General features: G+C 35.2%; 1 protein-coding gene across 2 annotated transcripts in view; it reads right to left on the reverse strand.

Moving 5' to 3' along the window:
* The window catches only part of fibcd1b (fibrinogen C domain containing 1b), a 147,239-nt gene extending 146,067 nt beyond the window's left edge, over nt 1-1,172 (reverse strand). For both annotated transcript variants that reach the window (XM_014972861.2, XM_014972847.2), the window contains exons 1-3: nt 786-1,172; nt 261-437; nt 43-130 (exon numbers count right to left, since the gene is read on the reverse strand). In XM_014972861.2, coding sequence (XP_014828347.1) covers nt 43-72 — 30 coding nt within the window. In that variant the 5' untranslated portion in view covers nt 73-130; nt 261-437; nt 786-1,172. The remainder of the gene's footprint in view (nt 1-42; nt 131-260; nt 438-785) is intronic.
* Between the last annotated feature and the right edge of the window lie 10,910 nt (nt 1,173-12,082).

Here is a 12,082-nt window from a genome sequence, read left to right on the forward strand (position 1 = left end):
TAAGCCACTTCAAAACCAGAAACAATGTCACAAACGTCTTACCTGGTCCAGTGAGAAAAAGGAATGGGCCATCGATTTGTCTTTTCAGGTGAATGCTTTGCATTTCAATTACGAATCAAGGTCCCAGAGCCTGGAAGAAGAGTGGACAGGCACATAATTCAAGTTGCTTGAGGTTCAGTGTGAACTTTCTGCAATGGTGATTTGGGGTGCCATAGCATTTACCACTGTATTTAATAAAATTCAAAGTAAGAGCAGCTTACATTAGATCACTTCTTGCTTCCCTCTGCTGACAAGCTATGGGAGTGCTTATTTTATTTTCTAGCACTTGGGTGTCTTCCCACACTGTCAAAACCACTAGGTTATTTCAGGGGTGCTCACGTCCAGTCCTTGAGAGCTGCCATCCTGCAACTTTCAGATGAATCCCTGCTTCAACACACCTGAATCAAATGAATGGCTCGTTAGCAGGTCTGTTCAGAGCTTTTTTTCTTTAAATATGGTTTCAGAGTGACCATTAGTAAGCACTAATACTACACATGCAACTTTGTAAAAGCATTGACTTGGAGTTTATTCTGCCTTGGAGCCTGTACCTTAAATCCACTTTGATTTAAGGTACACATCGATATCTGGCATATCCATGTGTGCACTTTACCAATAATAATGCACATGATGGAACATACTTTATTCTTCTGGAAATTCACCGTTTTTCATTTTGGTTTTGGAAGACCCAACACCAACAGGATGTAGACAGGATGTTGACTGCATTAGAATGAAAAAGACGAACTTACACAAACGGGTCACGATAGAACTGATGTCTGCTGACAGAGGACTTACAGAAGAACCTAACAGGTGGATCCAGCAATACAGAGAACAGGCTAGATTCAACTGAGGGAGACTACTACTTCTTCTTCTTCTTCTTTTCTATTATGGCGGATCGCAAGCAGCTTTAAGGTGCATACCGCCACCTACTGAGGGAGACTAGGGAGAAATTACATTTTAAATACTAACGAGAAAATACTGGAAATTGGAAACATGCTATTAACCAACTTGCTCTGAAAAAAATCGGGATAACAATGACAGAACACAACAACACAATAAAATCCACTAAACTAAAAAAAAGGCAAAACAAAAACAAAAGAGGAGCACAGAGATCAATATTCAGTATTGCCCTTTAATAAATGAATAACTTTAGAGGGAAAATAAAGGTGATCATGCATAATGTGGCCTACTTCATTTTGAATAATTTGTACTTAGCTTTGTTGTTTAGGTGATTGTACCGAATAGAAAGACAGAGGATAAAATCAGCTACCCTGCTCCTAAAATGTTAACTGTGCTTCACAACAAAATATTTTACTGCGAAAAAATATTTAGCACCACACGCATCTGAAAATATCAAACGTCAAATAGCTTAACATTAACATTAATTCAAACAAACTCATAACGACAAAGGAAATATAATCCGGTTCCATGTTACTTAAACATAGAGGAGGAGTTTTTCCAAGCAAGCAGATACACAACTTTCCAGTAATTTCATTGTAAATAATTAAAGTGACAGTAGTGCAAGATTAAATAACAGCCTCTCAGTGTGAATTAAAAAGGCTGATTATTATGGGGTACTATAATGGAAGGGGATTTGAACCATACAGCTGGGTTAATATTTGCTTGAACTCCAGACACATGTTAGCAAACAAGATCCAGCTAAATAACCCAGAAGAGGAGTCAGACATATTCACTTGCTTTAGGAAGTGTGATTCACCGGCGATTAGTGGTCTAATCCTTGGTGCAGAAAAAGGGAAAGCTGCTTCTCATTGTGATGAACATGGTGTCATAAAAGGAAGGGGAGGGCAGGGTCATTTCTACACAAAATGCATTGTCAGCAGGTTTGGAAATGCATCCATTAATTATATTTAAAGTTAAATATTTTTACTGTAAAGATTTAGTTTAAAGGACAGTCAAAATAGGTCCGTAAGGGGGTTAAAGACTTTGAAATTTGATGGCTGTTGATGCTACGCAGGCCATTTTTTTTTTTTTTTTCAGAAATAGCTGACCTACTGGTATCTTCATACACAACAATCCCCAAGTTTTAGAGAGATAAATTAAAATAAAAAAGCTAAAATATATGTTGCAGTTTCTGTAGAAGAGCATTGTTGATGTCAGAAGTCAGACCAGAATGGCAAGCAGCAGTTTTTGTCTCGAGGGTCTTGATTTCAGCCGATACATTATATGGTCGAGTTGGATTTTTGAATCGATGTGAAAAGTTGGATCCATCTTGTACACAATCAACAGTTGAGGCTGCATGTGGTGTAATATTGTGGGGGATTGTTTTCTTGAAATGAGCCAACATCTCAGAGGAACGGTTTCAGTATTTTATCGAAACTATGCCACAAAGTATGGCATAGGAGGTCCAACTCGTTACAGGCAAGGTTCATGTAATAAAAGTACTCAGTGAATATCAGTGGTATAAATTTGCTATCAGAAAAGTAGCGGATGGTACATTTTTCAAATTGCTCAGTCATACGAAAAGTATCTGAAAAGTTGCCCTTTTTCCCATTAGGAAGGAAGAGGCCTCCGAGACTTTCAAGAATGTACACATTTAGTTTTCATAATCTGAAAAAGTTTTCTCTGAACTGCAACAAAGTAGGAATTGAAACTTTAATAAAAAATAAAAAAATTACTTCATAAACTATCATCCAAAACAAGGCCTCCCATGAACCTGAATAGGTAAGTTTCCACAAAGTTTTATTGATACTACTTCTCATCTTTGACGTGTTAAGAATAGAACAGTCCAATAGGCTTCAGTCATTACAAGTTTCTTCAGAAGTGACCTTGACTAGTCAGTGATCACTGACTTTTAATGAAAGATAACAGAGTTTTATATTTTACTTTCATTGTAGTTGTCACTTTGGGTTCTCCCCATATTCAACAAACCTTTAACTTGGTTAATTTCACTACTCACTCCATGGTGAGTTACTGAAACCACTGTGTGTTGTACAGGTTGCTTTATATATGCCACATAAAAGTGTAGAACATAAACTTTTTCTTTTACTTTTCCAAAGTTAGCCTTAAAATAATAAATTAAGTGAAGAGAAAAGAGACATCACAATGTATTGCTCTCAAAAGTTTCCCACCTGTGACAAATGCCAGCTGGAATATCTATTAAAAATGTAAATTTTACAGCCACAACTAAATTCTGGATTGTAATTATGTTCCTTAGTGAGGAACGGAACAATTAGCTATGCAAAAGGAGGTCAGACGAAATGAGCTGAAACGGTTTTTCCTTGGCATACGGAAAATGTAGACGGTGTTCTGTGGCTCCCTAAAGGCACAGTGTGATAACTTATTTCGCAAAAAGAAGAAAATAGCATAAAAAAAACCCTTATAAACTATTTCAGCAGCTAACCTTTAGAAATGTGCAAAAGTCACAACTTCTGGCCTTTAAAGTTGATGCCATTTTGGAATTTTTGAATCCTTGATGTAAAATTGTATTTTTTCTTCTTTTTTTTTCTAGATTCAGTAAAGCCGTATTACACTCTCTGAAGTTAGACAGCCTCGTTTGAGTATGTGCATGATTGTTAATGAGTAACCGGAGCTTCCACGCCATTACTCTATAAGCTTTCAGTAAATGTATTTTTCTCCTGGATCCACGCTTCACACGTTCCCTTACTTCAGTCACTTATAGCTTTGCTTTCCTTTTCTGTGCACATTCAGTATTGTAATGGGGCTATAATGGAAAGCTCGTATTATGCATCTTGTGACACAAGATGTGTGAATTTGATAAGTTTTCTGCTGTGGGTTCCAAACTTTTTAAAACAGTATGGTGACACACCATTTCCTCTGTTGCTATTCATGAGCAGTTTTGAATAGTTGCGTTGTACATCATATGTACTAGCAGGCAAACAGTATTGACTTGTACTCCTGAGGACAAGAGGCAGTTAAAAGCAAATGCGCTTTCGTTTTGACCCTAGGGTTAGTATTCCAGGACGATGACAAACGAAATGTGCAAACGACGCACTTTTACTGACAAACTGGGGAGACATTGAATCCGCCCTGAATCCTTCAGGGCTTTTGACAAAACATCAAGATAATATACTGATTTCTAATGATGAATGGGCCATGACTTTAATATCAAGGGTACTAGCTCAACGGAGTGACTGCCATACACACAGAGCTAGTTGTTGTGACCTTGGTCACACCAGCTGGTGGCCATGTCTTTGTCCGATAAGGTGTGTGCTTGCAAATGTGTGCATGCATTAATGCATTTGTGTGCGTGTGCGTGTGTGTGTGTGTGTGTGTGTGTGTGTGTGTGTCTGCTCGTGTTTGTGCTCAGTTCTTGTCTCTGTGAATGTCACTGAAACCTGACCAACCAGAGACAGTGAGAGAAAAAGGAGAAGTCTCCCAGGAAGAGCTGTTTATCTCTTTGGTAAGTGCACACAATACCGCCTTTCTCCTGGCTTTAATTGGTCTAAGTATCAAAAGATTGTTCTGTATGTATGATATTTATTTATTTGTTTGTTTGTTGTTTTTTTAGGCATACTCCATTTTTTGTTCTGTAACAGCCAAAGCAAGAACAATGCATTTATTTTTATTCATGAAGCTACACACGTGACTGGTTTACATGACATGGGTAAATCAGATGTTTTGCACTCGATTTAGTTTTATGTAATTTACATAAATAGGTAGTTTTAGTAAAAAGCTAATTTTCTTAAAGTTGTAGTCATTTGAGCCAGGCCTTTGCATACAGCAGTGGTGTCTAAAGTTTGTCCTGGAGGGCCGAGGCATCATGTATGTTTTAGTTCTCTCCCTGGTGGTATAACAATCTTTTCAGCATGTCAATGTTCTTCTTAGGCCTTATAAAGAACCATTATAGGATCCAGGTGCGTTAAACCAGGGAAAGAACTAAAACATGTAGGATGCTGGCCCTTGAAGACCAACTTTGGGCACCATACAGTAATGCCACTTTGCACTTGCAGATAACTTGTTCAAACACCAATACTAGCAAACACCAATGCTTTTGCAGGCTGGCCACTAAGAGATGGCCTGCAGGGAAGTTGCTGCTCACATCTGCTTCATCAGCCAGAGCATAAGAGGGGCCAGTTGCCAGTCCACCGGCGCCTAAGTGTTAGACTTACCTAGTACTCTGTGCCTCCCCGTCTTTATTCCTTAACTTTATTATTATCTCCTAGATTCTGCTCCTTGTGTTGCCTTGGTTTCTCTTCAAGTTCTCAAAACTTTCTGCAAAGTTCTCTGGTTCAAACACATTATGCAGCAGACTTCCTCAAACTCTGTGCAAATCAATAAAAAAGACTGATTAATCAATAAATTCTATTAATTCTTTCAGTCGCCTCCTGAGATTGTTCTGTATGAGGGCCAAAAATATACCAAAAAAACGTGACTGTCATGGAAAGTAGCATTATCGTAGCCAATGTCTTCCAGCAGAAAAACATTCCATCTATGAAAAGACCAAAAAACAGAAATGCCAAGCAACACTGAAACAGTGAAATATTCGGGGAGTAACCAAAGAATGTCTGAGTGGTGAAAAGTGATCATTATGTGCTCCACCTTTTGTATAAAGCATCATTAATAATAATTTTGAGATCCAGGCAAGGTTACACAGCTGTGCGTGTACAAATGCTGCAGTGGCTGATGTAGTAAGAAGATACAGCTGATGGAATAACTTAGGGGGCGCAGTGAAGTCCAACTACAATTGAATGCTAAAAAAATACATACATTTTTCACAGTCTTGATGCGTCCGCCAAGTTTGGTGAGTTTTTGAATATGATAAAGCTTCCCAAAAGCCAAATGATTTGTGCCTAGAAAAAGAAATAAAATAAAGAAACGCTTTGCTGCTCGGGCCTAAATACAAGCTAATATGGGGCTGTCAAAATCTCCAAGCAATTTGTTTCTAAAAATATTGAAACCACATTTCGGGAACACTTTATTTGAAGGGGGTTGATTAAGACTGTCATGACACTGTCATAAACATGACATAACACCTGTCATGAACATCAATAAGTCTTCATGAATAGTTATGACAGCTGTCATAAAGCGTCATTCGGTAAATAATGACACTTTTAATACAAAGTTGACATTATTCGAAATGTCTTCGTTATGACAGCTTGACATTATTCTAGACAAAAATGTCTTTGTTATGACAATTTGTCATTAACCAAGAAATCATGATCTAACATAAATTTGTCATAATAGTAGTCATAATGATTTAATTATTACACTAGCAAAAGCTTTAACAAAACAATGATTAATATTTCCACTCCCTGAAATAAAGCAAAACAAGTAGGACAAGCAATAAAGATTTCACTAAGTTTTATTACACGGTCAAATGATTTAATAACAGACTCATTAACAATTTCTTTTACATCAACTAAAGTGGAACAAGTAGCACCAGTTATGAATATGTCATTAAGTGTTATTACAGTGCCATTAATATTAACTGTTACCTCAAGTAAAGTGAAACAAGTTATAACAGTTATGACAAAGTCATTAAGTGTCATTACAGTGTCCTTAATATTAACTTTTACCTCAAGTAAATTGAAACTAGTAGCAACAATTATAAAGATGTAATTTAGTATTACAGTGTCAAATGCAATGCTAACAGAGTTATTGATATTAAGTCTTACCTCAAATGAAGTGAAACACACTGGACTACTTATAACTACCATCATAACTGTAGAACAAACCCTTTGTACATTGGAATAAAACAAAAGATAATTTGTTCTAAGATAACAGAGGGTTTAACGTCTGGTCAGTATATTGTTACTCTGAAATGCTGATTGAAAAACTAAAACAGAATTACTTATTCTTTAACTTAAGAAAATAGGTTCTTTCAACAGTAACATTTTTTGCTTTGATTATGTCAGCCATCTCCTTCGTAATAGTCTTCCTGTAATGCTCTGAAAACAGGAGATCTTCTTCTTGTCTTCATTTCCTGGAAGCAGCTCTTTGAAGGTGTCCAGAAATGCTCAGAAATTACAGCTGTTCTTGCAATAGTTAATCATGGCGAAAGCCTTTTCATGAATTCAAACTTGGTGAATCTCTTCTGGACATTCTCATAGTCGGTGATGACTCAATTCATTGTGGTCACTTAAAAAAAGAACAAAAACAAAAAACAATGTCATCATAATTCAGCATTTATTTAAATACCATTTCAAAAATGTCCCTTGCTGCACACTGTCAGAATGGGGTTAGGGTTAGACAGCTAATATGTCTGCCATGTTAGCTGGCAGACAAATGCCTAGCTAACATGACTGGTTGTTATAAAGTGCAATACAAATATTTTAATACAAGTGGAATAATAACTGGAGCTGAACAAAATTATTCTGATCAAATATTTGTCTGGCAGAAGTTCAGACAGACTGCCACTGTTATTCGAATGCATCATTTAACATATAGTTTTAGCCACATGAATGCGTCTTTTTACTTAATGAGCATTCTAAATATTTCTAACCAGATACTCTAACTTAGGGTTGTTTGCAAGAAGCTTATTAATAAATAAATAGATTTAACATCAGTTTTAGTTGTCTAAAACGTAACTTAACTCAGCTGGTGAATGTTGATTCCTGCTCCCCATTCCCCACTTACCTGGCTGTCCCACCCCACTTCACATGGTGAAAATATTAACACAAAAACGACTTACCTAATTTTCTTGGGGAGTACTTCATCTGCTTCTTTCTCTTTGGTCAAACAGGAACTTCTTTCTCTGGTGGCTGGTCCTTATTATCATCCTCCACACTCGTAGCATGTCTTCATTAGCCAACTTTGTCCTCCACACCATGTGTCCTTAGGCTAGCCTGGGTCTTCATGTGGCTAAACTTGCCAACGCAAAGAACACAAGCACTGTGTCACATCAGCCAAGTCGCTAAATAATGCACATGAAGGATAACTTTGACCAATATATTAGCTTTTAATTTGCTAGAAAAAACAATTTGCCTGTCTTTAAAATATATTTAATATTAAGGGCTAACGTTACAGTAATTGTGTTTAATAACTTTAGCTAACATTAACTTACAGCAAGGTAGGATTGGCTTGAATTGCTTATAGCTAACATTACAGAGAAAGAGAACATAGTCAATGTTATTTTCTCAAAGAAAATGTAAAGTTAATAAGACACATACCTCATATGTATTAGGTATCAAACTTCGGCTTCTTTTTAAACAGGAGGTCTGGCCATTATAACCATAGACATAATATAAGGATAGACGCCTCATGGACCGCTCTCGCCTATTGTCGCTGACGAGATTTAGGGCGGCCATCTTGGAGCGGTACGCCACTCCTCTCAGCGTTATGTGTTTAGCAGGCACGATGACGTATCAGCGGATTTAATCGATCATAACACGCTTTTTTGTTACTGGAAACCATATTCAAACATCTATCAAAGCAACATTTATAAACAATTGTATTTTTTAAGTATGTTTTTAATACATAGTTCAGCATATTTAAATATACTTAGTGGCTATAACAATAGAATAGGAATGGAATATTCTCATAATGATGTATGAAAAGCATATTACAAAGCACACAGCCGTTCATAATTTATTTAATAAATTATTTAGTAATATCAATACATATTTATATAACTATACAAACACAAATAAATAAATAATGATTAATACTGAATAATATATATTGGATACATGTTTATATATATATATTATATATATGTGTGTGTGTGTGTGTGTGTGTGTGTGTGTGTGTGTGTGTGTGTGTGTGTGTGTGTTTTTCACCCGACGAGTTCTAGCTTCAGAGTGATTCAGCAGCTGACGAAGCTGAAGTTGGTTTCCATTTCTATCTTCCAATAGCTAAAGGGCGATTCCACTTAATTTTTCACTACCTTCCGTATCTTTAATCGACTCTAGTTTAAAAACTACTACACCTAGAGACTTGAAACTTGGATTGGATTATTCTCCGCTTCAAGTTGAATTAATACCATGTTTGGGATTTGTGAAACTTCAATAAAGTTTGATTATCACCATTTTTTGCATCTCTTTCATACTAGAACTGCTCTAATTAAAAAACACCTAGACACTTGAAACTTGTACTAAATTATTCTGCTCTAACAGCAGAATATTTACAACCACGATTGTGATTTGTGAAACCTTTTTCTGATTTGTGAAAACTTAATAAAGTTCGATTATTACCATTTTTGTTGAACGCTTTCATACTAGAACTTCTCTGCTTAAAAAACTACAACATCTAGACACTTCAAACTTGGACTAGATTACTCTCTTCAAGAAGAATCTCTATAACCATGTTTGGGATTTGTGAAACATTTTTCTGATTTGTGAAAACTCAAAAAATTTCAATTTTCACAATTTTTTTGCATCTGGATCACCATAGATCTGCTCTAATTAAAAAAACAACAACTCCTAGACACTTCAAACCTGCACTTGATTGTTCTGCTCTAATAGCAGAATAATTGAAACCATGTTTGTGATTTGTGAAGCTTTTTTCTGATTTGTGAAACTTCAAAAAAGGGCGACATCACCCCTTTTATTTATCTTTTATCACACGAGAACGGCTCTAATTCCAACGCTACAACACCTAGACACTTCAAACCTGAATCAGATTATTATCAATTAATAGCAGAATATTTAAAACCATTTTTGGGATTCGTGAAACCTTTTTCTGATTTGTGAAACTTCAATAAATGTTGATTTCAGATGTTTTCTGAATCTTGGTCACATGAGAGCTACTCTTGCTCTAAAACTACAACACCTAGAGTCTTCAAACCTGGACTATATTATTCTGCTCCAATAGTAGAATATTTTAATCCAGGTTTGGGATTTGTGAAACCTTTATGTGATTTGTGAAACTTCACTAAAAATCAGATTACTATTCATACATGTTCCATGCGGTTTTTTTCAAATTCAACTATAATTCAAAACCACTTTAATGAACCACTTTAACCAATGGGAAATTAAATGTTGTTGTAACTCATTAATTCTTCAACGAGTTATTGTCGATCACGCTGGCTATTGGAAGGAAAGAACCTTTGCAGGGGTCTAAGTGAAGTGAAGTTTCACAAATCAGAAAAGAGCTTCACAAATCCCAAACATGGTTCTAAATATTCTGCTGTTCGAGCACAATAATCTAGTCCAAGTTTTAAGAGTCTATGAGTTGTATTTTAGGAACTGGAGCAGTTCTAGTGTGATCCAGATGCAAAAAATGGTGAAAATCTACCTTTATTGAAGTTTCACAAATCAGAAAAAGGTTTCACAAATCACAGTCATGGTTTCAAATATTCTTCTATTAGAGCAGAAAAATCCAGTGCAGGTTTGAAGTGTCTAGGAGTTTTCGTTTTTTTAATTAGAGCAGATCTATGGTGATCCAGATGCCAAAAAATTGTGAAAATTGAACTTCATTGAGTTTTCACAAATCAGATAAAAGTTTCACAACTCCCAAACATGGTTCTAAATATTCTGTTCTTAGTTGAGAATAATCCAGTTGAAGTTTGGAGAGTCTAGCTGTCGTAGATTTGGAAATAGAGCAGTTCTCGTGTGACCAAGATAAAAAAAGTGGTGAAATCACCATTTTTTAAAGTTTCACAAATCAGAAAAAAGTTTCACAAATACTAAACATAGTTTTAAATATCCAGCTTGAAGAGGAGAATAATCTGGTACAGGTTTGAAGAGTCTAGGAGTTGTATTTTTTTTATTAGAGTAGATCTAGTGTGGTCCAGATGCCAAAAAATGGAGAAAATCGAACTTTATTGAGTTTTCAAAAATCAGAAAAAGGTTTCACAAATCCCAAACATGGTTATAAATATTCTGCTATTAGAAGAGAATAATGTGGTACAGGTTTGAAGTGTCTAGAAGTTGTATTTTTTAAATCAGAGCAGTTCTAGTTTGAAAGAGATGCCAAACAATTGTGATAATTGAACTTTATTGAGTTTTCACAAATCAGAAAAAGGTTTCACAAATCCCAAACACGGTTTTAAATATTCTGCTATTAGAGCAGAATAATCTAGTCAGGTTTGAAGTATCTAGGTATAGTAGATTTTAAACTACAGTCAATTATTGATGCGGAAGGTAGTGAAAAATTAAGTGGAATCGCCCTTTAGCTATTGGAAGCTAGAAATGGAAACCAACTTCAGCGAGCGACGTAAACGTCATACGCTGTGACGTCAGCTCCAAAGCTCTATTGAGATCCTAGCTGGTAACTTATTTACATATTGTAAATAAATCATATGTGGGTATTTATTGACCACAGCTTTATTTTTATAATACTATCATGAAAGATAAGAGTACCGTCTTTGTGCTGACAAGAAAACAACCTGCTGAATACTATTAATCAATCATTAATCATTTTTGTCTAGATTAATGTCAAGTTGTCAAAACAAAGACATTTTCAATAATGTCAACTTTGTATTAAAAGTGTCATGATTTACCGAATGACGCTTTATGACAACATTCATAAATATTCATGAAGACTTATTCATGTTCATGACAGGTGTTTATGACGGTGTCATGTCAGTCTTATTCACCCGCCTTCAAATAAAGTGTTATCGGCTGGGTTTATGTAGCATTTGATTTTTAACAAAATATTTATACCTGTATTTCATAAAAATAATCGTTGACTTTCGGCATTTATTTTGAAGTATGTTGGTCCTGTTTACAACTATGATTTTTATGTTCAAAAGCAATTTTTTATGTTCCATCTTATAGTATAATAACTGAACAAAATTGTTTATTTGACTTCAAAGATTAGAGTCAAGACTGCTTTACATTTAATTTATATGTTGAAAATTTGTATAGTAAAATGCAATAAATTAGTTGTGATGTACAGAAGATAAACATTAGCAAACTCAAGAATATGTTGAGTTCTTAATATGTAATAGTAAAGGTTAGTTATAAAAACTAGATGACATGTCAATTTATGGTCTTAAATTGCAAAATAAAGTCTGCAAATTGATTGTAGAATGGTTTCATTTTTACATCACTTTGCATGAGCTACTTTCTAACTAAGTGTTTTGTGTTCTACAACTGCATTTCCTGTGAACTTAGAATTAAATTTTGTTGAAAAATTATGTTAAGAATATATTAAATACATTCACTTTAATATATTTTACACT

Source organism: Poecilia mexicana, unplaced genomic scaffold, assembly GCF_051168715.1.
Source record: "Poecilia mexicana isolate PSO_F unplaced genomic scaffold, ASM5116871v1 scaffold_12, whole genome shotgun sequence".
NCBI classification, from domain to species: domain Eukaryota; kingdom Metazoa; phylum Chordata; class Actinopteri; order Cyprinodontiformes; family Poeciliidae; genus Poecilia; species Poecilia mexicana.